The sequence below is a fragment of the Myxocyprinus asiaticus genome, chromosome 10 (assembly GCF_019703515.2).
Source record: "Myxocyprinus asiaticus isolate MX2 ecotype Aquarium Trade chromosome 10, UBuf_Myxa_2, whole genome shotgun sequence".
NCBI classification, from domain to species: Eukaryota; Metazoa; Chordata; class Actinopteri; order Cypriniformes; family Catostomidae; genus Myxocyprinus; species Myxocyprinus asiaticus.
The window spans coordinates 38,648,103-38,673,723 of NC_059353.1; the positions used below are offsets into that span (position 1 = coordinate 38,648,103).

At 39.1% G+C, this 25,621-nt stretch overlaps 1 protein-coding gene across 3 annotated transcripts; it reads left to right on the plus strand.

The window, feature by feature from the left end:
• The first annotated feature begins 1,667 nt into the window (after window positions 1-1,667).
• Window positions 1,668-25,580, plus strand: LOC127447216 (oxysterol-binding protein-related protein 11-like). Of its 3 annotated transcripts, none has more exons than XM_051708882.1 (13): window positions 1,668-1,955; window positions 3,175-3,243; window positions 3,577-3,752; window positions 3,976-4,067; window positions 4,366-4,554; window positions 4,685-4,883; window positions 9,541-9,683; window positions 15,398-15,538; window positions 18,564-19,017; window positions 19,651-19,837; window positions 20,823-21,005; window positions 21,260-21,413; window positions 23,227-25,580. In XM_051708882.1, exons 1-13 carry the CDS (start codon window positions 1,876-1,878, stop codon window positions 23,308-23,310), a joined length of 2,151 nt encoding a protein of 716 aa, XP_051564842.1. In that variant the 5' UTR covers window positions 1,668-1,875; the 3' UTR covers window positions 23,311-25,580. The 3 variants fall into 3 exon arrangements, with proteins under 3 accessions (XP_051564842.1, XP_051564843.1, XP_051564844.1); XM_051708883.1 differs by having other exon boundaries at window positions 15,404-15,538; XM_051708884.1 differs by having other exon boundaries at window positions 3,976-4,055.
• Window positions 25,581-25,621: the final 41 nt, after the last annotated feature.

Genomic DNA, 25,621 nt, shown 5'->3' on the forward strand with positions numbered 1-25,621 from the left:
AGAACATAATTATTATCCATGAAATGTGTGTGTTCAAATGCACTACTTTAATTTCCACTTAAAGACAAAATATTTCATTACTGTGCTATATTTGTCTTTGCAGTTTTCCTGATTTCCAGAATATCTCATTAACTTATATTATTTCTGAAAAATGTTGATAGGCAAATTCTGTGTGGAAGCTGCTATACAATTATATTTTATTACAGATTACACTGTCCCACTACAAAACAACTGGTTATAAATAGACTACAGAAGAGGAAAAACAACTTCAAAGCAAATCTGCACATTTATATCAATGTGTAGTCAATATGACTAACACAAAAATAAACAGAATTTAGTTGAAGTAAGCTGTGAGACCAAAGAAAAGTCCATGCAGAACTTCAGCTAAGAATCTAGAACCACATAATCTCTCAATTTTTTGTTTTTCCCCCTCCATGTTTTGTATATACAGTATGTTTGTATACATTAATGATCTCTTTTACCACATTAAAAGAGGTGATTTTGGACTTGAGGCACACTTTGAATTGTTAACAGTGTTTTTTCTTTCCCAAAAAAATTAATTATCAATAACGAGGTATTTTTTTTACTTTTAAATGTAACTTATGATTGAAAATAAAATGTGAAAAAATATTTTACTAACTGCAAAACAAGCAAACAAAAAGCCTCATTCTGAACCAACGCATCTGCAGTGATAAAAGTCAAAGATAACAGGTGATATGCCCACACGATTCAGGTGCTGGTTTATAACCATTTATGTCATGGTAATTGTATGAGTAAACTTTCGATGTTATCGATTTTCTATGTTATGAGCAAATGTCTATTAACCCAAGACCCTTCAGAGAGGTTTTAAAGGGATAGTTCACCCAAAAATGGAAATTTTTCATCATTTCCTCACCCTCATGCCATCCCAGATGTGTATCATTCTTTCTTCTGCTGAACAAAATCAAAGATGTTTAGAAATATATCTCTGCTCTGTACATCCTTACAATGTAAGTGAATGGTGGCCAGAACTTTAAAAGTCCAAAAAGCATATAAAGTTAGCATAAAAGTAATCCAGAAGACTCCAGTGGTCAAATCCATACCTTCGGCAAAATGATAAGTGCGGGTGTGAAACAGATCCATATTTAAGTCTATTTTACTATAAATCTCCACATTAATGTCAAGAGTTACAGTAAAAAAGGACTTAAATATTTAACTGTTTTCACCCACACCTATCATATCACTTCTGAAGACATGGGTTTAACCACTGGAGTTTATGGATTACTTTTATGCTGACTTTATGTGCTTTTTGGAGCTTCAAAGTTCTGGTCACCATTCACTTGCATTGTATGGACCATTTTTGGGTGAACTATCCCTTTAAGGTTCAATCAGGGTCTTGGGGCTTCGGTCTTCTAAAATTCTGAGCGCCCCCTGTAAGAAGGTCTACGTCACAAAAAAATAAATAAATAAAAAAATAAAAAAAATACACAGGTTTTAGTTTAAGTGTGATATTTTTAATTTAAAGTGATATTTTTGAAAGTAAAACATCGCTAATTTTTTTAATAGAATCAGAATAAAATGTTCTGATAGGATTGCTATGCTATGCACCAAATAATTAAAACAACATTTTCTGTGAATGAGTTTGTTTTTTAAAACGACTCTAGTCACATGATGCGGGTCATGATGACTTCACGCTCTGTCATGGCTGCGCGAGACATAAACATGCTAGTGGGTCTGTAAATCAGATCAGAAAACTGGTGCGATGATTAAAACAGCGGCCATCACAGATCGTTTTGACTTGTTTTGACGGGTTTCGCCATATGAGATCAGTTGGTCGGTGTTTTGTGTGTCAAGTGAAGTGTTAGCTGTGTTGTAGCTCACAGGAAGTATTTCAACATGCAGACTGAAGCCGTGCTGGAGCATCACAGCGGCTCACAGAGTTCCTGCAGGACGGGCTTCAAATCTTGGCAGTACAGGTAGTGTACACTACATACTGTCATCATGATATCTGCGTTCACCATAAGGCTTCAGCTGTCTGATCTGTGTTATTATAATGGTTACATTGCGATCACTGTATTGAAATACATCACAGTCCAGCCCTCTTAAAGGAACATTCCGGGTTCAATAAGCTCAGTCGACAGCATTTGTGGCATAATGTTGATTACAACAAAACATAATTTTGACTCGTTCCTCCTTTAAAAAAATAAGAAAGAAAAAAAAACAAAACAAAACGAGGTTTCAGTGAGGCACTTACAATGGAAGTGAATGGGGCCAATTGTTGGGGTGTTTAAAGAAGAAGAGTTAATCTTATCATTTAAAAAAGCACTTACATTAATTCTTCAGTTAAAACTTTAGTTGTTTAAATTGAAATTTATAGGTTGTTTTAGGGTTTTGTTGTTTATGGCCTTACATCGTCATGGTAACGAAGTTGTAAAATTGCATATAACTCTACACCGAAAAGGTTAATAAGCGATTTTATCACACTAAAATCATGTTAACACTCATTGTTTACGTCTTGTGGCTACACTTTTGAAATAGTATTTCAACGTTTATAGATTGGTCCCATTCACTTCCATTGTAAGTGCCTCACTGGAACCCATATTTTTGCTTTTTTTTAAAGAAAAGGAGGGACGAGTCGAGATTAAATTTTGTGGTAATCAACATTATGCAACAAATGCTGTCGATTGAGCTTAAATTGTATTGAACTCTGAATATTCAATGTATATTCAAGAGAATGTATTTTTAACATGTATTTTGTCTTACTGTACTGGCAGAGTTTTTATAGTCAAAACAAGTGAAAAAATCTACCAGTGCTGAAGAGGTAATCCAAAGTATTTAGAATACATTACTGACCTTGAGTAATCCAACAGAATATGTTACAAATTACATTTTACAGCATGTATTCTGTAATCTGTAGTGGAATACATTTCAAAAGTAACCCTGCCTACAGACACCTTTCAGACTTTATTTTGTGATCAATTTAGTTGTATGTTTTATATTTTTGGGTTTTATTAACTTTGTATTTTTAAGAAATCTAATTTGGCTCAGCTCTCTGGATATCACTCTCACAGGAGCCCTTATAACTTTATACGACTTTATAATTGTCATTTAGTGATCTGTTCTTTCGGTCATGGTATAGATAACTGGCAGGACATGAAGTGCAATGTCTTTTTCTTTTCTTTTTATGAACTGAAGCGATCTGATGGAAAAGGTGGATGGTTATTTAATGAAGTACACCAATCTTGTGACTGGATGGCAATATCGGTGAGTACAGCTTCTGATATATCCTTGTCTCACAAGCAGGCCCACACGGCATCTGTAGACTTTAACTAGGGGTAAAATCTGGAAAATTCCAAAGAATTGATTTAAACATGGTAAGAAAAAGAGCTGAGCTTACCACACTCTTATAGGTAGCTGAAAACATAATCAAATTACCCAAAATGTTTATTAAACAAACATGAATAGATAGAACTTTGAATGATGGGCGTTCAAGTTTTGCAGGCACAGATTTTGTATTGGTCTGCTTATAAGTTCAGAGCAGAATGTGGGCAGAACCTTCTCACCTTTCTCCCAAACGGTTATATTTCCCCATTCTAGATATTTTGTCCTCAATAATGAAGCAGGGCTGCTAGAGTACTTTGTGAATGAGCAGTCCAGAAATCAGAAGCCCCGTGGCTCGCTGCCGTTAGCCGGTGCAGTGATTTCACCCAGCGATGAAGACTCGCACACCTTCTCCGTCAATGCCATCAGCGGAGAGCAATACAAACTCAGAGGTTGTCACATGACTCGATCTTTTTCACTCTTTCTCTTTTACTGCTTTTTTAAAATCTCAGATTGTTTCACTTCCTCTTATTTTGTCATTGAATTGGGTGGTTAGTATAAATAGCACCTCATACTAACAGAAATATTGCTGGTCAAATCTGAAATAATGTGATCCCAATATTTAATGCTCTTATGCTGGAGGTCTGTTTAATGTGCCTGTTTGTGTAACTTCAGCCACGGATGCAAAGGAGCGACAGCACTGGGTCAGCCGCCTGCAGATCTGTGCACAGCACCACACAGAGGCAATGGGCAAGGTTAGAATTACAGTAAGATGCCTGCCATGCTGTTAGTGCAACCGTAATGCTCAGTTACTTTCAAAACAGGCCTATAGGCTGTTTAGGTAAATCTGTTCATTCTTTATGGAATAGTTGACCCAAAAATAAAGATTCTGTCATCATGTACACACTCGTATCTTCTTCCTAACCTTTATGACTTCTTCCATGGAAGATATTTTGCAGAATGCATGAGCCACTGTTTTTTATACAATGAAAAGTATGTAATGCGATTAAATGATGACAGAATTTTAATTTTTGGGCGAACTAACCCTTATGCATACCTCCACAGACAAACCCACCACTCCAGACTCGCAGTCTCTCTATGGCATCTCAGGGCAGTGGCAGTTCTCCAGGATCTCAGCATAGGATCAACCAGAACACGAATGCTATGTTAGGCCTGTCCCAGCTGCAGAGGGGCTCCTCTCTCTACTCCAGCAGGAAATCCCTGCTGCCTGATCACCTGCTAGAGGCCAGAGAGGTAAGACTGGGGAAATCACTAATGCTAGTAAATGATTTAGTACAATTTTGGGGTGAAATGTAACCTCAACATGTTTTCATGAGATTCAACCAAGAAGTTAATCAACCAATGAACCATCATATTGTTCCAGATGATAAGCCAGGCGCAGGGCCAGCACAGAGACCTGATCCAGAGCATTGAGGGTCTGCCCTCCTCTCAGGGTCCTTCTCCACTGGACCAAGACCTGTTGCTGCTGAAAGCCACCTCCCTGGCCACCATGAATTGCCTCAGCGACTGCCTGCATATCCTTCAGCTCCAGCAGGTGGCTCGACAGAAAGTTCCCTTTGGTGGTAAGTCTTTACATTTGTGATCTTCTCTTTGCTGATTGTAGCAGGAGATAAGTTCAATATTCAATAGGAGCATTTCCCCCTCCTGAAATCCACGTATAATGTAGCTCATCTCTGCATAACGGCACAGTTCACACTGTTGTTTATCATGGCAGCCCAGGTTGCTGAACAGTGAATATGTTAACCTGGGGGGACATATATTAATGTGCTCATGGTTGAGATGTTACAGTTACCATTTTTGCAGATTAGTTTTCTGAAATATTGTGATACATTTTTTTTTTGTGTGTGTGTGTGAATGTTACATCATTACTACATAGCAGTATATAAAGTAAAGTATAGTACTATAAATGGTGATTTATAGAGTAAAAAAATCATGTTTTTTTTGGGGCAGTGCAAACCACATTAGAGCCAACAAACCTGCAGCCCATGTGTAAGTGCAGCAGAGCACTTTGTGCATTTCCATAGTCTTAAAGGCACAGCAACACAAAACAAATGTTTTGTTTAACTCTAAGTTTCATGGATGGGGTTTAAAAAAAAAAAACTGAATCATGACTTTTTGGTGCAAAAACAAAACATGACTATCATTATGAGTAGACCTTAGGGGGGAAAAGTATAATATGACCCCTTTAAACTAGTTTTGGTTTCTATGTAAGATAATCTAAAGTCAGCAGGATGTTTTCAGTGCAAGAAGTCTTACAGTTTTCTATCAAACTCTTCAATCCTTAGACTTTGCAGTATAGTTGGACTCATGCTACTGCACTCCTTGGATATTAAATGAAAGCATTCCTCTTCCAGTAAATAGGCAGTAAGAGGGATATTTATAAGCACTACTCCATCACAGAAAATTATTGACTGGTGCTGCTCCCATGTGTTTTTGTTTTATGCGAGTCTCTTTTATCCTTTACGGCTTTTCTCCTCTTCAAAAAGATTGTTAATCAAATTTGGCAGTATTTGTTGGATAGCTTGCTAACTATTAAATATCATTTTTTTCATATACATCATTTCATACATTGTCATATACATGTTTTCATTATATATAATTTTTCCGTGAGGTCTACTTATAATGTGCCCAAAACAGTCATCATAATTCGATTTTAACGACCATTTTCCAACCACCATTGAAAGGCTATGCCTTTAAAGCGATAGTTCATCTAAAAATGAAAATTCTCTCATCATTTACTCACCCTCATGCCATCCCAGATGTGTGTCTTTCTTTCTTCTGCTGAACACAAAGATTTTTTGAAGAATATCTCTGCTCTGTAGGTCTATACAGTTTAAGTGAAAGGTGGCCAGAACTTTGAATGTCCAAAAAGCATAAAAAGTCAGCATAAAAGTAATCTCTACAACTTCAGTGGTTAAATCCATGTCTTCAGAAGTTATATGATAGGTGTGGGTGAGAAACACTCAATTTCACATTCTTCTTCTTTTGTTTTTGGTGATTCACATTCTTTGTGCATATTGCCATCTACTGGCCAGGGAGTAAAATGTATAGGAAAAAATGACTTAAATATTGATCTGTTTCTCACCCACACCTATCATATTGCTTCTGAAGATATGAATTTAACCACTGGAGTTGTATGGATTGCTTTTATGCTACTTTTATTTGCTTTTTGGACCTTCAAAGTTCTGGCCACAATTAATTTGCCTTGTGTGGACCTACAGAGCTGAGATATTCTTCTAAAAATCTTGGTTTGTGTTCAGCAGAAGAAAGAACGTCATGCACATCTGGGATGGCATGAGGGTGAGTAAATGTTGAGATCGTTTTCATTTTGGGTGAACAATCCCTTTAGGATTTGTACAGTTGAAGTCAGAAGTTTACACACACCTTAGCCAAATACATTTAAACTCAGTTTTTCACAATTCCTGACATTTAATTATAGAAAACATTGCCTGTCTTAGGTCAGTTAGGATCACTACTTTATTTTAAGAATGAGAAATGTCAGAATAATAGTAGAGAGAATTATTTATTTCAGCTTTTATTTCATTCATCACATTCCCAGTGGGTCAGAAGTTTACATACACTTTGTTAGTATTTGTTAGCATTGCCTTTAAATTATTTAACTTGGGTCAAACATTTTGGGTAGCCTTCCACAAGCTTCTCACTATTAGTTGCTGGAATTTTGGCCCATTCCTCCAGACAGAACTGGTGTAACTGAGTCAGGTTTGTAGGCCTCCTTGCTCGCACACACTTTTTCAGTTCTGCCCACAAATTTTCTGTCGGAGTGAGGTCAGGGCTTTGTGATGGCCACTCCAATACCTTGACTTTGTTGTCCTTAAGCCATTTTACCACTTTGGAGGTATGCTTGGGGTCATTGTCCATTTGGAAGACCCATGTGTGACTGAGCTTTAACTTCCTAATATATTCACATCATTTTCCTTCCTCATGATGCCATCTATTTTGTGAAGTGCACCAGTCCCTCCTGCAGCAAAGCACCCCCACCACATGATGCTGCCACCCCCATGCTTCACGGTTGGGATGGTGTTCTTCGGCTTGCAAGCCTCACCCTTTTTCCTCCAAACATAACGATGGTCATTATGGCCATACAGTTCAATTTTTTTTCATTAGACCAGAGGACGTTTCTCCAAAAAGTAAGATCTTTGTCCCCATGTGCAATTGCAAACTGTATTCTGGCTTTTTTTTATGGCAGTTTTGGAGCAGTGGCTTCTTCCTTGCTGAGCAGCCTTTCAGGTTATGTCGATATAGGACTCGTTTTACTGTGGATATAGATACTTGTCTACCTGTATCCTCCAGCATCTTCACAAGGTCCTTTGCTGTTGTTCTGGGATTGATTTGCACTTTTCGCACCAAACTACGTTCATCTCTAGGAGACAGAATGCGTCTCCTTCCTGAGCGGTATGATGGCTGCATGGTCCCATGGTGTTTATACTTGTGTACTATTGTTTGTACAGATGAACGTGGTACCTTCAGACATTTTGGAAATTGCTCCCAAGGATGAGCCAGACTTGTGGAGGTCCACAAATTTTTTTCTGAGGTCTTGGCTGATTTCTTTTGATTTTCCTATGATGTCAAGCAAAGAGGCAGTGAGTTTGAAGGTAGGCCTTAAAATACACCCACAGGTACACCTCCAATTGACTCCAGTTAGCAAATCAGGAGCTAATTGGCTAAAGGCTTGACATCATTTTCTGGAATTTTCCAAGCTCCTTAAAGTCACAGTTAACTTAGTGTAAACATCTGACCCACTGGAATTGTGATATAGGTTGCTAATATGAAATCTGTAGGGTTGTTAAAAAATGAGTTTTAATGACTTCAACCTAAGCGTATGTAAACGTCTGACTTCAACTGTATGTAAATGCTCTTTTCGCCTGTGAAATGAGTTACAGCAATTTGCTTTCTGCAAGTTTTGAGTTCTAAAAGTTATAGTATGGCTGCATACGAAAGCTAAGGCAGCTGACTTGGTGCCTTGCCGCCTAAACAGTTAGTGGGTTAACAAACAGCATTATTGTATGAATGGACCTCTTAAGAAAACTGGTCTCAGAACAGGCACCTTATTTTCATCTTACCATCATATACATCCTCAGAAGGCAGCATTTTTCAGCTTTCAGTTGCAGCCAGTGTTTTCGTAGTAGTTATAATGCTCTCTTTCATGATAAGATGGGAGACATTTTAATTATTCATGTTAAAACAGAGAAAGTATGGTCTGCCTTTGTTAAATACCTTCATAGTGTAGAGTTTGTGTGTGTTCATAAATTGGAAGCCGAAACACAATCCAAGGTTAATATTGTAGACTCTTTTAGAGCACAAGACATACTCTCCTTTTCCAAATCCACAATCAGAACAGTTATTGAATGCTTCAAATCACATACTGTATTCACGGCGCCCTTCTGTGTAATCCAGGTCAATATGATAAGATCAAAATACACACCACGACCACGAACATACTGGGGTCGGCATGTACCAAAATAACCAATAGCTGAACATCGAAAGGCAGCTAATTTTTCATTTCATTTTGCTTCAAAAACTGCAAGCGTTTGTGGTTGCAAATCCAATAATCTTAGGTCATGTTTGTGCCTGTAGAATTTATGACTTGGGGCCCTGCTCAGGGACTGGAATATTGCTTTATAATTAATGAGAACCGTATCTTCCACTGATAGACTACTGCAGGTAACCAGAGCTTTGCTGAGGTCACCCAAGCGTGACGGTTGACAAACTTCCCAAATTGTGTTGCTGTACTGCTGTCAATTCCTGAAGGAAATTGTCTCCTGTCTGTTTTGCAAATGTCTACTCTTCTAGCCCAAAAAACATAGGACAAATCCACTCTTGCAAAACTAAACTTGGAAGCATATACACCTCATTACTTTCTGTCTAGAAAAGAAACATGTAAACATCAAACAATTCTATAGGATCGCCGGTATTTTCATTGTTGTATAAGTAGTGACACCAAAGTCACCTTGTGACCTTTTTGGACTTTCTAATTACCGAAACATAGCAGAAACCACCAGATTAGTCTCCCTGCCAATAAGCAAACGAGTAGACAATGGGCAGGGCTGCATGCAGACGGTGAGACCCTGAGCTCAGGTTTCCACTGAGAACTGTGTGTCACAATTCCTGTGGCATTAGAGGCTGTTTTTGGCTTGGGGGCATTGTGGTGGTGGGCCAGCAAAATGAGCACCTCTGAGCCGAATTTTGTGTGCCCCGTAGGCCCCGCCATTGAGTGGCTGGAGCCAAAACTTCCCAACATCCTGAAGAATGGAGGGACACTGCCCAGCATCACCAAAGCTGACGGTAAAACAGAGGGAACAGTTCTAGAACCGCTAGAAATGGACTCTTGTGATATCGCCGGGGTAAGCCATTATTTCATTTTTTATCTTTAATAAACGTCTTATCTTTCTTGCAAACTGTGTAAAGTTTTCTCAAAACTTGGGTTGATTAATGAAGCTCTGTTGAAACTATTGAATGTCTTTCTATTGCAATTCATTAAATACTACTTTCTGTCATTTCAAATCCAATTCAGCTTCCTGTGGGGCATAGCCAACTCATTTCAAATTCCAACTTATGAATTGAAAGGCAGCCAATTCTTAAATTCTGAATTTTGTTCCACCCTGGTAAATAGGTTTGTTTTGGATCAGAGTAACCATAAAACTTGTTTGGAAGAATTCAGGTGGAGGAAAAGCAGTTAAACATAAAAGTTGCAAGCAAAAGTTAACAGTCAGCTTTTATCACTTGTTTTCTACATATTGTTTTTTATCTGTTGTGATGGAAAATGATTGCAAGCTAAAATTCCATTCTACAGTTCTGCTGTTATTGCAGCCACCAATAATGTGGTGGATTGTTCAAATGATGTGTGACATTTTGTCCGAAGAAATGTCAGATTCTTAATTAATTCTAGAATGACTGAAGGGCAGTTTTGGATCGGTCTGTTCAAATAGACAGTGATCCCACAAAGTATTTGGACACTTAAGTCACACTTAAAAATGTATGAATGTCATTGCATTAGATAACACAACACCAAACCAACCTGCATCTGCAAACAAATGATGCTAGACCTTCACATTTGCAATGACTTTTAACCAACTGGTGTCTAGGTCATTGGTTTTAGTGGATGTATGGAGTCGGTTCCCACAGGTGTCCTTGTAGAGTAACCACAGGTGTAGTAAATGTTTTTTTTTTTTTTTTTGTGCTTTAAAAAACAAAAAAAAAATTACACTTGGTTTGATATTTTGCTGTCTAATGTAGTGACATTTATAAAATTGTGCTTAAGTGTCCGAACACTGTTGTGGCCACTGTAGGTTAGCCCCAGGATTCATTTCCACGTTTATGCTCTTCTAACATAACACACATGCTGAAGACAATTAAAATGACTTACATTGTAGATTCGGAGAAGGCTCTCAGTTTGTCATGTAAACAAACACCTGAGCCTCTCTGAATGTCCAGTTATAGACAGGCCTCCCTTTTTACCCGAATAAGCTTGTCTGTGTTGTTAAAGGTGCACTCAGGAATTTCTTTCTTCATTAAAAAAAGCTTTACTCCTAAAGAAATTAATAGTCATTTTGAAACGTATTCATAAAATCATGAGCACTCACATGAGATGAAGACTCAGTCACATCAGTAACCTTTTATTCTACATGGAGAGGGTCCCCTCATGAGCACCACCATGTTAAGATCACATGACCAGCCGAATACTACTTGCTTAATCTCAGTAACCACCCTGTTGTTGGACACTTTAATTTGTAATACTTTTTTGTGTGTGTACGTGTGTGTGTGTGTGCTTCCCCTTGTGTTATTATTGGTGCCTGCGAAGGTGAGCAGTACTGTTACTGTTGCTCATATCGAGGGATTTCAACAAACTCCTAACCCAAAGTATTTGGCGAGTAACTCATCCTGTACAGTGTATGCTACAGACATGAATTATAACCCAGATTATGCGGTTTATTAAGAAAAGGTACTCTAAGCGATCAGATTTAAGTTTTTCACCTAGACCAGGGGTTCCCAAACTTTTTTTTATCAGCTGAACCCCTTTGACCTAAATGATTTACTTGAAGTACCCTCTGATATTTTAAGTGATGTTAACATTTCAAAATTAATACATTTTGTATCTTTGCACTTGCATTTTTCTTATTATTGTTTTATTTTAATGTATTGTTTATTCCATGTATTGTTCTTTCTTAGAATATTTATACAGTTGTGCTCAAAAGTTTGCATACCCTTGGAGAATTGGTAATATACACTATATTGCCAAAAGTATTCGCTCACCCATCCAAATAATTGAATTCAGGTGTTCCAATAACTTCCAGGGCCACAGGTGTATAAAATGAAGCACCTAGGCATGCAGACTGCTTCTACAAACATTTGTGAAAGAATGGGCCGCTCTCAGGAGCTCAGTGAATTCCAGCGTGGTACTGTGATTGGATGCCACCTGTGCAACAAGTCCAGTCGTGAAGTTTCCTCGCTACTAAATATTCCACAGTCAACTGTCAGTGGTATTATAACAAAGTGGAAGCGATTGGGAATGACAGCAACTCAGCCACGAAGTGGTAGGCCATGTAAAATGACAGAGCGGGGTCAGCGGATGCTGAGGCACATAGTGCGCAGAGGTCGCCAACTTTCTGCAGAGTCAATCGCTACAGACCTCCAAAGTTCATGTGGCCTTCAGATTAGCTCAAGAACAGTGCGTAGAGAGCTTCATGGAATGGGTTTCCATGGCCTAGCAGCTGTATCCAAGCCATACATCACCAAGTGCAATGCAAAGCGTCGGATGCAGTGGTGTAAAGCACGCTGCCACTGGACTCTAGAGCAGTGGAGACGTGTTCTCTGGAGTGACGAATCACGCTTCTCCATCTGGCAATCTGATGGACGAGTCTGGGTTTGGCGGTTGCCAGAAGAACGGTACTTGTCTGACTGCATTGTGCCAACTGTGAAGTTTGGTGGAGGGGGGATTATATTGTGGGGTTGTTTTTCAGGAGCTGGGCTTGGCCCCTTAGTTCCAGTGAAAGGACCTCTGAATGCTTCAGCATACCAAGAGATTTTGGACAATTCCATGCTCCCAACTTTGTGGGAACAGTTTGGGGATGGCCCCTTCCTGTTCCAACATGACTGCGCACCAGTGCCCAAAGCAAGGTCCATAAAGACATGGATGAGCGAGTTTGGTGTGGAAGAACTTGTCTGGCCTGCACAGAGTCCTGACCTCAACCCGATAGAGCACCTTTGGGATGAATTAGAGCGAAGACTGCGAGCCAGGCCTTCTCGTCCAACATCAGTGTCTGACCTCACAAATGCGCTTCTGGAAGAATTCCATAAACACTCTCCTAAACCTTGTGGAAAGCCTTCCCAGAAGAGTTGAAGCTGTTATAGCTGCAAAGGGTGGGCCGACGTCATATTAAACCCTATGGATTAAGAATGGGATGTCACTTAAGTTCATATGCGTCTAAAGGCAGATGAGCGAATACTTTTGGCAATATAGTGTATATACCATTTTTAAAGAAAACATGAGGGAGCAGGCAAAACACATTTCTTTTATTTCTTATGGGATTCATATTCAACTGTAGGTTACAACAGAATGGCACAATCATAAAACAAAACATGGCAACAAAGAAATAAAATGAAATGACCCCTGTTCAAAAGTCTGCATACCCTTAGTTTTTAATACTGTATATTGCCCCCTTTAGCATCAATGACAGCATGCAGTCTTTTGTAATAGTTGTCTATGAGGCCCCAAATTCTTGCAGGTGGTATAGCTGTCCATTCGTCTTGGCAAAATGCCTCCAGGTCATGCAAAGTCTTTAGTCGTCTTGCATGAACCGCACATTTGAGATCTCCCCAGAGTGGCTCGATGATATTAAGGTCAGGAGACTGTGATGGCCACTCCAGAACCTTCACCTTTTTCTGCTGTAACCACTGGAGGGTTAACTTGGCCTTGTGCTTAGGGTCATTGTCGTGCTGGAAAGTCCAAGAACGTCCCATGCGCAGCTTTCGTGCAGAAGAATGCAAATTGTCTGCCAGTATTTTCTGATAACATGCTGAATTCATCTTGCCATCAATTTTCACAAGAATCCCCGTGCCTTTAGAGCTCACACACCCCCAAAACATCAGTGAGCCACTACCATGCTTCACAGTGGGAATGGTATTCTTTTCACTATAGGCCTTGTTGACCCCTTTCCAAACATAGCGCTTATGGTTGTGACCATAAAGCTCTATTTTGGTCTCGTCACTCCAAATTACAGTGTGCCAGAAGCTGTGAGGCGTGTCAAGGTGTTGTCTGGCATATTGTAACCGGGCTTTTTTGTGGCATTGGTGCAGTAAAGGCTTCTTTCTGGCAACTCGACCATGCAGCTAATTTTTGTATCATCGTATTGTGCTCCTTGAAACAACCACACCGTCTTTTTCCAGAGCAGCCTGTATTTCGCCTGTATTTCTCCTGAGGGTTTTTCTTTGTATCCCAAACAATTCTTCTGGCAGTTGTGGCTGAAATCTTTCTCGGTCTACCTGACCTTGGCTTGGTATCAAGAGATCCCTGAATTTTCCACTTCTTAATAAGAGATTGAACAGTACTGACTGGCATTTTCAAGGCTTTGGATATCTTTTTATATTCTTTTCCATCTTTATAAAGTTCCATTACCTTGTTATGCAGGTCTTTTGACAGTTCTTTTCTGCTCCCATAGCTCAGTAACTAGCCTGCTCAGTGCATCCATGTGAGAGCTAACAAACTCATTGACTATTTATACACAGACACTAATTGCAATTTAAAAAGCCACAGGTGTGGGAAATTAACCTTTAATTGCCATTTAAACCTGTGTGTGTCATCTTGTGTGTCTGTAACAAGGCCAAACATTCAAGGGCATATAAGCTTTTGATCAGGGCCATTTGAGTGATTTCTGTTATCATTATGATTTAAAAAGGAGCCAAACAACAATGTGATAATAAATGGCTTCATATGATCACTATCCTTAAATAAAAGACAGTTTTTTTTTTTTTGCATGATCAGTCCTATTTTCCAAATCAATGCCAAAATTTCACAATTTCTGTCAGGGTATGCAAACTTTTGAGCACAACTGTACATTCACATTTTACATTTGAAATATTTTGATAATATAAACAATTTTTAAGCATTAAAAATGACATTTAATTGAAATAAAAAAAGCCAGGGCTGTAATCCCCCTTACCTTTTAGAAATATTTTTTGGAAATGAAACATTATATTTATATTTTTAGGAAATTATGCATTATATTTTAAGAGTTATGTCAGCCGCGCAAGGAAAAAGTATCCGGCTGCCTAAATGACACTTTTAAGATGCAGCAGAAGCCTCCTTCAACCGGTCGGTTTGGTAGTGAACTGAACTATCGCACAAGCGGTTAACAGTACACCCCAATGAGGTACAGCCATCACCTATTGCTTTTTAGGACTGCAGGGCAAACGATTTCAGGTTAATGACTCTAAGGTTACTTTTAATTACTTTTAAAACACGATTGCGTCACTGATAATGAAAGTAATTATGTTATGTCATGAGTTGCATGAGAGCGCTCACTCTCTCACTCTTTCTCACACACATACACAACGTGCAGGGAGAGAAAAAGAGGGCAGCTGCAAAGACACAAGGAAAATGAGGGAAAATTGACGTTCTTGGTTTAAGTTGTGTTCTTTCTAGTTGTTTTATTTGTCAAATGACTGACAGTATTTGGAATTATCTGTCAATGTTTTTTAAAATTCGATAAATGACTGAAATATTTAGATATGCAACCTTCAATCTCTTACTAACCCCCTTTTGGGAAACCCTGACATAGAGGATGATAAAACAGGTTAACAAAATTAATAGATGTACATTGTAGGAGGGACTTAAGCCATATGTAGGGTATTCATAGAGAAGTGGGCATTGGCTGTTTTGACTTTGACCAGTAAGCAACCACCCAGAACACTCCAGTAATTAATGGCATAGCAACACCCTGGCAACCACCCACAACACCTTACGGTCATTTAAGAAAATGTAAAAATCTAGTTATTCCATTGGTATTATAGTATTTTATTGGTTGAGTAAGATAATCCTAGAGTTTGGTGTCTGTCTCAGGAGCAGGAGGAGATTGATACCACGCAGGAGGTGGAGGAGGACTCTTCGGCTGAAGAGGAGGATCTGGGTGCTGTGGAAGAGGAGCGAAGTGTCATTCTGCACCTCCTCTCTCAGCTGAAACTGGGCATGGACCTCACAAGGGTATATCAGCTCCATCTCATCAATGGCTCTCATTTCAGCTGTCTTTCTCAAACCTCAGATAAGCTTTTCCATCATACTAAAATGAAAATTCTGTCATTATTTACTCTCCGTCATGTCATTCCAACCCTGTATATGGTTATTTTTTTTCTGTTGAACACAAAAGTAGAGCTTTTCCACACAATGACAGTTCATAGAGACCACAGCTGTCAAGCTGCAGAAAGGAAAAAAAAATACTCTAGTAACACAATAGAGTGCAATAGATTTTTCCTTTGGTTTCTGAAGTAAAAATCCCATAATTTTTTTCCATAGATGAATTGATTTTCAACGATAACTTATAAACGTTTAAAGACCGACATACACTATAGTGCCAAAAGTATTCGCTCACCCATCCAAATAATTGAATTCAGGTGTTCCAATCACTTCCAGGGCCACAGGTGTATAAAATGAAGCACCTAGGCATGCAGACTGCTTCTACAAACATTTGTGAAAGACTGGGCCGCTCTTAGGAGCTCAGTGAATTCCAGCGTGGTACTGTGATAGGATGCCACCTGTGCAACAAATCCAGTCGTGAAATTTCCTCGCTACTAAATATTCCACAGTCAACTGTCAGTGGTATTATAACAAAGTGGAAGCGATTGGGAATGACAGCAACTCAGCCACGAAGTGGTAGGCCACGTAAAATGACAGAGCAGGGTCAGCGGATGCTGAGGCGCATAGTGCGCAGAGGTCGCCAACTTTCTGCAGAGTCAATCGCTACAGACCTCCAAAGTTCATGTGGCCTTCAGATTAGCTCAAGAACAGTGCGTAGAGAGCTTCATGGAATGGGTTTCCATGGCCGAGCAGCTGCATCCAAGCCATACATCACCAAGTGCAATGCAAAGCGTCGGATGCAGTGGTGTAAAGCACGCTGCCACTGGACTCTAGAGCAGTGGAGACGCGTTCTCTGGAGTGACGAATCGCACTTCTCCATCTGGCAATCTGATGGACGAGTCTGGGTTTGGCGGTTGCCAGGAGAACGGTACTTGTCTGACTGCATTGTGCCAACTGTGAAGTTTGGTGGAGGGGGGATTATGGTGTGGGGTTGTTTTTCAGGAGCTGGGCTTGGCCCCTTAGTTCCAGTGAAAGGACCTCTGAATGCTTCAGCATACCAAGAGATTTTGGACATTTCCATGCTCCCAACTTTGTGGGAACAGTTTGGGGATGGCCCCTTCCTGTTCCAACATGACTGCGCACCAGTGCACAAAGCAAGGTCCATAAAGACATGGATGAGTGAGTTTGGTGTGGAAGAACTTGACTGGCCTGCACAGAGTCCTGACCTCAACCCGACAGAGCACCTTTGGGATGAATTAGAGCGAAGACTGCGAGCCAGGCCTTCTCGTCCAACATCAGTGTCTGACCTCACAAATGCGCTTCTGGAAGAATGGTCAAAAATTCCCATAAACACACTCCTAAACCTTGTGGAAATAGCTGCAAAGGGTGGGCCGACGTCATATTAAACCCTATGGATTAAGAATGGGATGTCACTTAAGTTCATATGCGTCTAAAGGCAGATGAGCGAATACTTTTGGCAATATAGTGTACCATGAGTTCCAAGGTTGTTCATTGATTGTATATGATTCCGTTGAAGCCATCAGTCTGTGTAAATTCAACTTCATTGTTTAAAAATTGTGTTTGATAGCGGAATTCATGGTAAACAACTACACTACCCATGGTCCAGCAGAGAAAGCTTAATCAATCAGAGAACCGCGTCCAACATAGCCTGTGAAACGTGCTCAGGAGTTACCGCCAACTCCAATGACACACTGTGAATGATGCAACCAAGTCGGTTTCCCTTCACCCTTAAACTACTTATTTATTTGTACATTATGGAATATATGGCAATAAACATAAAATATATTGTTTCTATTCTTATAATCAACAACCTAAAATCTATAGTTTTATATAGTCCCATCGTTTTTTATTCAATACATCATTCACAATGCTTCATGGGATTTTAATTCTTTAGTTTGTTTGCCCTCATGAAAGTCGGTTTGTACACAGTCTTGTACCTTTTGTCTTTTTGTCTGATTTTCAAATACTTTTTTGCCTCAAAACAAAGCTTATAATGTTGTGATTCAACTCAAGAGTTGGTTGCTTTTGGTTCAGGCCTTACAACTCTTTTATGAGTATTTTATTAATAGCCTATTATAGAAATTAATTGGCAAAATTCTTGAAATACTGGAAACCAGACGGCTGAAAAAGTAGGTTGTGCTCTATAAGTAGTCAGTAGGACTGATATTTCAAATCTTTTGAAGCCATACAAAAGCCTTGCATAAGGAACAGACACACATTTTAGTTTTTATTCACTGATAATCTCCACCTCTGCTAAAGCTTGTGTTTAGCCCGTATGCACATTCAGAATTCAAAAATGCGGAATTTGATTACTACACATGCAAGAACAATACCGTTTTGGCATTGATGATGCCGATGGGCCATTTTTGAATCTAGATTTTTTTACCTAATTTTAGTAGACATGGAATAAAGCTTCTTTTATTGTGTCTTAATGGTTTTTTTTTTTTTTTTTTTTTTTTTTTGGAGATCAACAGATTTTGTCACTATAAACTTGTTGTTGAATGGGAAAGAGCCATGTAAAGATTCATGAAGAATTTCTGCTTTTATGTTGCTCAAAAAACAAAAATACAGCATACATGTTTGGAACGACATGACCGAGAGTAAATAATGATAGAATTTTCTTTTGTTGGTGAACTATCCCTTAAAGGTGCACTCAGTCATTTTTTCCTCATTAAAAAAGTTGAACTCCTAAAGACATGAACTGTAATTTTGCAATATATTTAGGAAATCATGACCACTCACATTAAAATGAAGACTTCAGTAATATCAGTAACCTTATAAAAGCAGTTTTATTCTACATGAGTGACACAAAGACAGAAGTTACTGAGTGCACCTTTAAATTCTATTATTCAGTCTAACACCAGTTTCTAAACCTTCATTATTAAATAATATAGTGTTCCACATTGGCGTATAGGTGGTCCTCCCTACTTTTATACTGGAGAAACGCTCCCTACTGGAAATGTATGCAGACTTCATGTCTCATCCGGACCTTTTCGTGGCCATCACTGATGGCACCAGCCCGATGGACCGCATGGTCCGATTTGTGGAATATTACCTCACTTCTTTCCACGAAGGTCGCAAAGGTGCCATTGCCAAGAAGCCCTACAACCCCATCATTGGAGAAACTTTCCACTGCTCTTGGAGAGTACCCAAAGCTACGACATCTCCGACAGGGTTCCCGAAAGAGGGGACATCATTAACGTCAGACTGCTACAATGTCCGCTTTGTGGCTGAGCAGGTTTCCCATCATCCACCTGTGTCAGGCTTCTATGCCGAATGTCCAGAGAGGCAGATGTGTGTTAACACGCATGTGTGGACCAAGAGCAAGTTCATGGGCATGTCCATTGGTGTCTCTATGATTGGAGAAGGTGAGTTGGGTGTTTCAAATGGTTTGTGAATGCTTCAAATGTGCACGATCTAGAAGGAAGTGGATATCATACTTCAGTTTATTCTTCATGGAAGCAGAGATTCTAAATTGGTTTTGCTTCAGGACCAAGATTTTACATTGGACATCAAGTGGCGACCCAACCCGGTACCAAAATTGTTTATTGTACAAAAATAAGAAAAATGTCCATAAAATCAAACATGTTTACATAGATAAATGATCATAAAACAGCATGGATGGATGCTAAAATGCATTCAGATGGCCTCTTACACATTAAACAAACACTAGGCTAAATGTTCAATTTAATATAGCCATAGTGCCAAAAGGAATTTCGTAGTACCAAAATATCATCATTTGATTGGGTGCATGGTTTTTGACGTTAACAACAAAAGATATGGGAAGTGTTTTCTCCTCCCTTTTAAAAAGTTTATAAGCATATTTATTTTTTATCATAACTATGCATTGTTATATTGTTAATTGCATTTACCTTTATTTATTTTTTCTTCTTTGTTGCGACCCATCAGATCAGTCCAGTGACCTATTTTTGGGTTACAACCCATCAGTTGAGAACCACTGTTGTAGATTTTTTTGAAGTGTAAACATTCTGTGGTTGCAGGTAATCTACACCTATTGGAGCATGGTGAAGAATACACCTTTAGTCTGCCCTCTGCCTATGCCCGCTCAATCCTCACTGTGCCCTGGGTAGAACTGGGAGGAAAGGTCAATGTCAACTGCGCAAAGACCGGCTACTCTGCAGTCATCACCTTTCAGACAAAGCCTTTCTATGGGGGCAAGCTGCACAGGTCAGGATCAAGCTGAATCACATTACATGAGACTGTGTAGGGTTTTCAGTGTCAATTTATACACCAGCCTGGCAGTGCTGAAGAACAATTAGTGCTTCTGTTCAGCTTACAGTGGGCTCCCAAAAGTATTTGGACACACTTAAAAATTTATGAATTACATTGCACTAGAACACCAAATATCAAACCAAGTGGCATCTGCAAACAAATGAGCTTGACATTTTGTCAGAGCCATTTTTGCAGTTACTTTAATCTGATTGGTCCAGACGTAATATGGCAAGTGGCAAGTCACACAGATTCCTTTAAAGAGTAACTACAGGTGTAGTTCATCACATTAACTGTGGACTTTAACTGTGGATACTTGTTTCAAGTTTAAACATTTTTATAATTTGAAATACACTTTTATGAAGAGTATGTTAGTGCCATATTTCTTTAGAAAAGTCATTTGGTTTGATAATTTGTTATATAATGCAAAGACATTCATACATTTTTAAGTGTGACTAAAGTGTCCAAATGCTTTTCAGGGCCACTGTGTGGGGTATTGTTCACCCTGTGAACATTCCTGTGAGCACCATGAAAGCAAATCCCAAACTTCTCATTTGAGCAGGCACAACCGTCATTGCTTAGGGGAGAGTTTTATTTGCAGGATTGGAGCAACTGTACCTCGTTTTATTAAATGATGCCAGGAGACGTTGCAGAAAAGGTGTAGTATCTGATATAACGAGGGCTGAAATGGATGCGATGCCCACACACCGCCAGCTTCCACATACCTGGGAGCGTCCGCTCGCAAAACTGTACTGGAGGATTGTGAGGACCCACTTTAAAGACCAGTTTAACTTTTATATCTGAAAGTTACAGTATGCTTTTACAGTAAAACAAACTTTCAATCTCAAAAGATCAGTGAAAATGTGATTCCTCATGAAATGAGCCCTTTAATCAGAAAGCCGACCCAGTGGACTGTAACAGAAGCCTTTGCTGTGTTCCTCAGAGTGATCGCGGAGGTCAAACACAACCCCACCAACACCGTAGTGTGCCGCGTGCAGGGAGAGTGGAATGGCACTCTGGAGTTTATCTACACCAGCGGAGAGACACGTGTCATAGACGTTACCACCCTCCCCGTCACTAGAAAAAGAGTACGGCCAAATGAGCTGCAAGGAGCCTACGAGTCCAGGTAACACCAGCCAGTCAGATCAAGCTTATCCAAACACACCCACAAAGTTTATTATTTGAATCCAAAATCCACACTGTTTAACCATGCAAAGGTTTCAATAAGTCATTTAAAGGAATAGTTCACCCAAAAATGAAGATTCTGTCATTTATTCACCTTCATTTCTGTTTTGAACAACACCTGTTTTGTGGGTTTAGACGCATTTACTGAAACGTTGTTGACGTGATGTCTTTAACTTGTGACTCCTCTCTCTGCAGGAGACTTTGGCAGCATGTGACAGAGTCTCTGAAGGAAAGGGATATGGACAAAGCCACAGAACACAAGCGCTTCCTGGAGGAAAGGCAGAGAAAAGAGGAAAGGCATCGTGCAGAGGCAGAGACACCATGGAGGACAAAATACTTTGAGAGCAATGTAAGAACAAATCATCTGCTCTTATTAAATTTATCTCATATTTGCACTTTACTTAATATTTAACTTAAAAACAGTTAAAAGAGGCTGTACTGTAATTGTAGTTATCCTCCTGTGTTTTTTTTTGTAAGTTTGTTGTTTACCTTTGGTCACTGAAAAGATACATTTTCTTGTGGGTTAAATAGTGACTGTTAAATTGAAGCATGACTTTGCATATGGGCTGAGCAATATATACTGTAGAATATTCAAAATATATTTATGATTTTGCTGGCGATATGAAATTAAAGGGATCGTTCACACAAAAATGAAAATTCTCTCATCATTTACTCACCCTCATGCCATCCCAGATGTGTTATGACTTTCTTTCTTCTGCTGAACACAAACAAAGATTTTTAGAAGAATATCTCAGCTCTGTAGGTCCAGACAATGCAAGTAAACAGGGTCCAAAACTTTGAAGCTCAAAAAGCATATAAAGGCAGCATAAAAGTAATCCATAAGACTCCAGTGGTTAAATCCATGTCTCCAGAAGTGATATGATAGGTGTGGGTGAGAAACAGATAATCTCCACTTTTAAACAGCCATCCTAAGCTTCCACATCTACATTAATCCGGTTACAATTTGAAAACAGCATTTTCAAACGCTCTTCATCCGGACTGCCGTTTTCAAGCGTTTTCCAAAAGTTTCTCGTCCACACTGAAATGTATGAATACTCTTAAATCCCCTTACTGCACATGCGAAAAACAGACATTCCATGTACAGTCTGAAACGCATTTGTCCTCATGTTCCGTTGCCGGACAGCAATTCCGAGTAAACTTCCTGTCGCCTTTTGAAGGTAAGCAATGCGAAGGTTGTACAAAGTAACATTTATCTTGAACAACACTATCAAAGTGAATAGCAGGCACAACAACGGTGCTACAACATGGGCCACCATCTTGATTGTTTTGGGTTGAATGGATCACATGACTGTGTCACATGACAAATACGTCATCGTTTTTAGATATCTCCATTTTCCCTGTCCACACTACAATGTATCCACTTGAGAGAGCACTTGATTTTTTTCAGTCAAACACGCCATGTGTGGACAGAAGGCCAAAACCTAGAGAAAAAGATGCGTTTTTAAATGAAAACGTATTAGTGTGGATGTGGCCTACGAGTTCTTCTTTTGTTTTTGCCGATTCGCATTCTCTGTGCATACCGCCACCTACTAGGCAGGGAGGAGTATGTATAGTAAAGAAGGACTTAAATATTGAGCTGTTTCTCACCCACACCTATCATATGGCTTCTGAAGACATGGATTTAACCACCAAAGTCATATGGATTACTTTTATGCTGCCTTTATCTGTTTTTTTTAGCTTCAAAGTTTTGGACCCTGGTGACTTGAATTGTACAGAGCTGAGATATTCTTTTAAAAATATTTGTTTGTGTTCAGCAGAAGAAAGCAAGACATACACATCTGGGCTGGCATGAGGGTGAGTAAATGATGAGAGAATTTTCATTTTTCGGAGAACTATTCCTTTAAGCAACATCATGAATATCACAATGATTTTAACACGCTTTTTATTTGGCCATTAATTGTCATTAGACTAGATTTTTACTGTTTAACGTCTTGCATTAAACAATTTGAATCTGAAGCGCTATAATCAATGTTTGGTCAAAATAATGGTTCCTGTGATTGAAGGGGGAGAAAAATTAAGTAATTTCAGTGCAAATACTGTATATTAATATCAAGATATATATCAAATATCATAAGGCAAAAAGATATTGAGATAAAATTTCAGATATTTGTTTTCTTAAGTTCTCTTTTTTCACTCTCCAGGGTGAGGGCTGGGTATATTACCAACCACTGTGGAAAACCACAGCCCATAGCTCTTCCCCGGACCCCTCTCAGCCCAACCCATGACCTCTGACCTGAGCACAGGCACTGTACAGCCTCCAGCTGTAGTAAACCCCTGGTCCAGCATTTTCATTCTCACAGATCACTCTCCTTTGTATGATTCCTAAAACATAACTTCAGTTCGAGTGTTTGTAAATACGCTGTGTGGACTGCGGTTTGTAATCTGTTGTTCATATTTTGCATTCCTTGATGGTAGATTTTTGTAAAACTACACAGTGAATGATTTATCCAATCCTCACACGGACATTCTTTGTTGATGTTGCCTTAACGATTGTCGTATGTAACGAGGGCTGAGGACAATGTGTGATGGTTCTTACGTGGGATTGTGTTTGAGATTTATTTATGAACATCTTGAAAACCATACTGTGGGATACTGTATTTGATCAAGGTACGGTCAACTTTTTCTCATTCTTTTTAAGTCTTATGTGACTTATAATGATTTATATTATATCAAACTAAATACATGGCAGGGGGACTACAAAAGGACCGGCATCTAGCTGTGTCACTAACTGGCGAGCTGTGAGTTGTTATTGCTTAGTACAGCCAGACACAGTTAGAGTCTTAATGAATGAAAAGTTGCTGGCTTGGCTTTGGTATTATGCCGTGTTTTTCTCTTTCTCGCTCTGGTATGTGAAGCTTGTAGGCACAATACACTGAATCTGTTGATATCTGGGTTGAACATCGGTATGATCAGTGAGCTCAGGTAGAAGCCCTCTGTTTTGCTTGATGTTCAATGAACAATTATGTCCCTCCAAAAAATAAATTCCGCCATTTACTCACCTTCATGTCGTTTCACACCCATATGACTTTCTGTCTTCCCAGAATTATAAAGGGAGATTTTATGCAGAATGGTTTGAACTGACAGCCTCAGTCACCATTCACTGTCATTGTATGGGGAAAAAAAAATGCAATGAAAGTGAACACTGACAGTCCCTAACATTCCATCTAAAATCTCCTTTAGTTTTCCATGGAAAACAATCAAGCGTGTTTTGGAACAACATGAGGGTAAGTAAATGATGACAGAATTTTCATTTTTGGGTGATCTATCCCTTCGTAGAGCACCTAAAGTGTTCAATCTATAGAAAAGGGCCAGCTTTATAATCTTCTCTGTACAGTAATATGTGTAGACAAGCAAGCTGATCAGTATTATTGGAAACTGGCTGTCTCAAACATTACATCAAACTGATTTGTCAAAGTTGTGAATCCTGTACATTTTATTGTGACTTTGCACAACAATGCTACGCTCTGTTTCGCTCATTGAATTCTACCTCGACTGAAACATTGATGTTTAAAGGAATAGTTCTCCCAAAAATGAAAATGTGGTCATCATTTACTTACCCTTATGCTGTTCCGACCCCGTATTATATCTTGTAACCATGCGCATTGTGGGAAGTTTGAATATACTGTACGTGACCACAAATGAGAGCTATGACAGATGGTAAGATTATCCGTAAATGACATTTACATTTCGGAGTGTTCATCACACAAAGCTATCGTATGACTTCAGAAGAATTCGAGCGCTGTTGTATGGCCTACTTTTATGATGCTTTTTTTGTGTGTGTGTGTGTGGCCTTCTTGGAGCTTGATGGTAGAAATGACCATCCATGTTGCTTGTATAAAACAGAGCTAATTAGATTTCCTGTGTTTCTCAAAGGAAAGAAACAGGATTTTGGAACTACATGAGGGTGAGTAAATGATGACAGAATTTTCATTTTCGGGTGAATTCCATTTATAGGCAATTGGATGTGTTGAAAGCAACCGAGGGTTCAAGTTTTAGTTTGCTACTGAGGAGATAATTGAAAAAAAGAAATGTGTGGTTTGAGCCATAAAAGCCAGTAAAATGTGAGGTTTAAAAATGTCGACATTTGATTTTCTGCCAGCGGGTAACAGTTAGAGTGATCTTGTGCTGGTTGAAGTTTTGCATAGTCATATAACATCTCTGCTTCAGCCCTGGCAATGGTTGTGCTGAGAAACTTGTGGTGCCTTATTTGTGTTAGTCTTCCTACCGTTCTACCACTCACACACCCGTCAGCTTTCTCATTAAACAGAGTAAGAGAGAAGCCACAGCCGTTGTACATATCCTCTTTCTTTTTCCAGTCAGCAAAATACAGAAATCCCACAAGCTGTTTCATACATATGTCAGCTGTACGCTTCACTCAAAAAAAGTAATTTTGCTGAGCCATCAACTGCACTGATGTTTTAAATACACTCCCTGTAGCCTCAGAAAAAAACTATGATTGAAAAAATAAATAAAATTGTTAATATATTGGAGAATATATTGTTTGATTGGTGACTGTGGCAGTGTGGTATCAAGAAA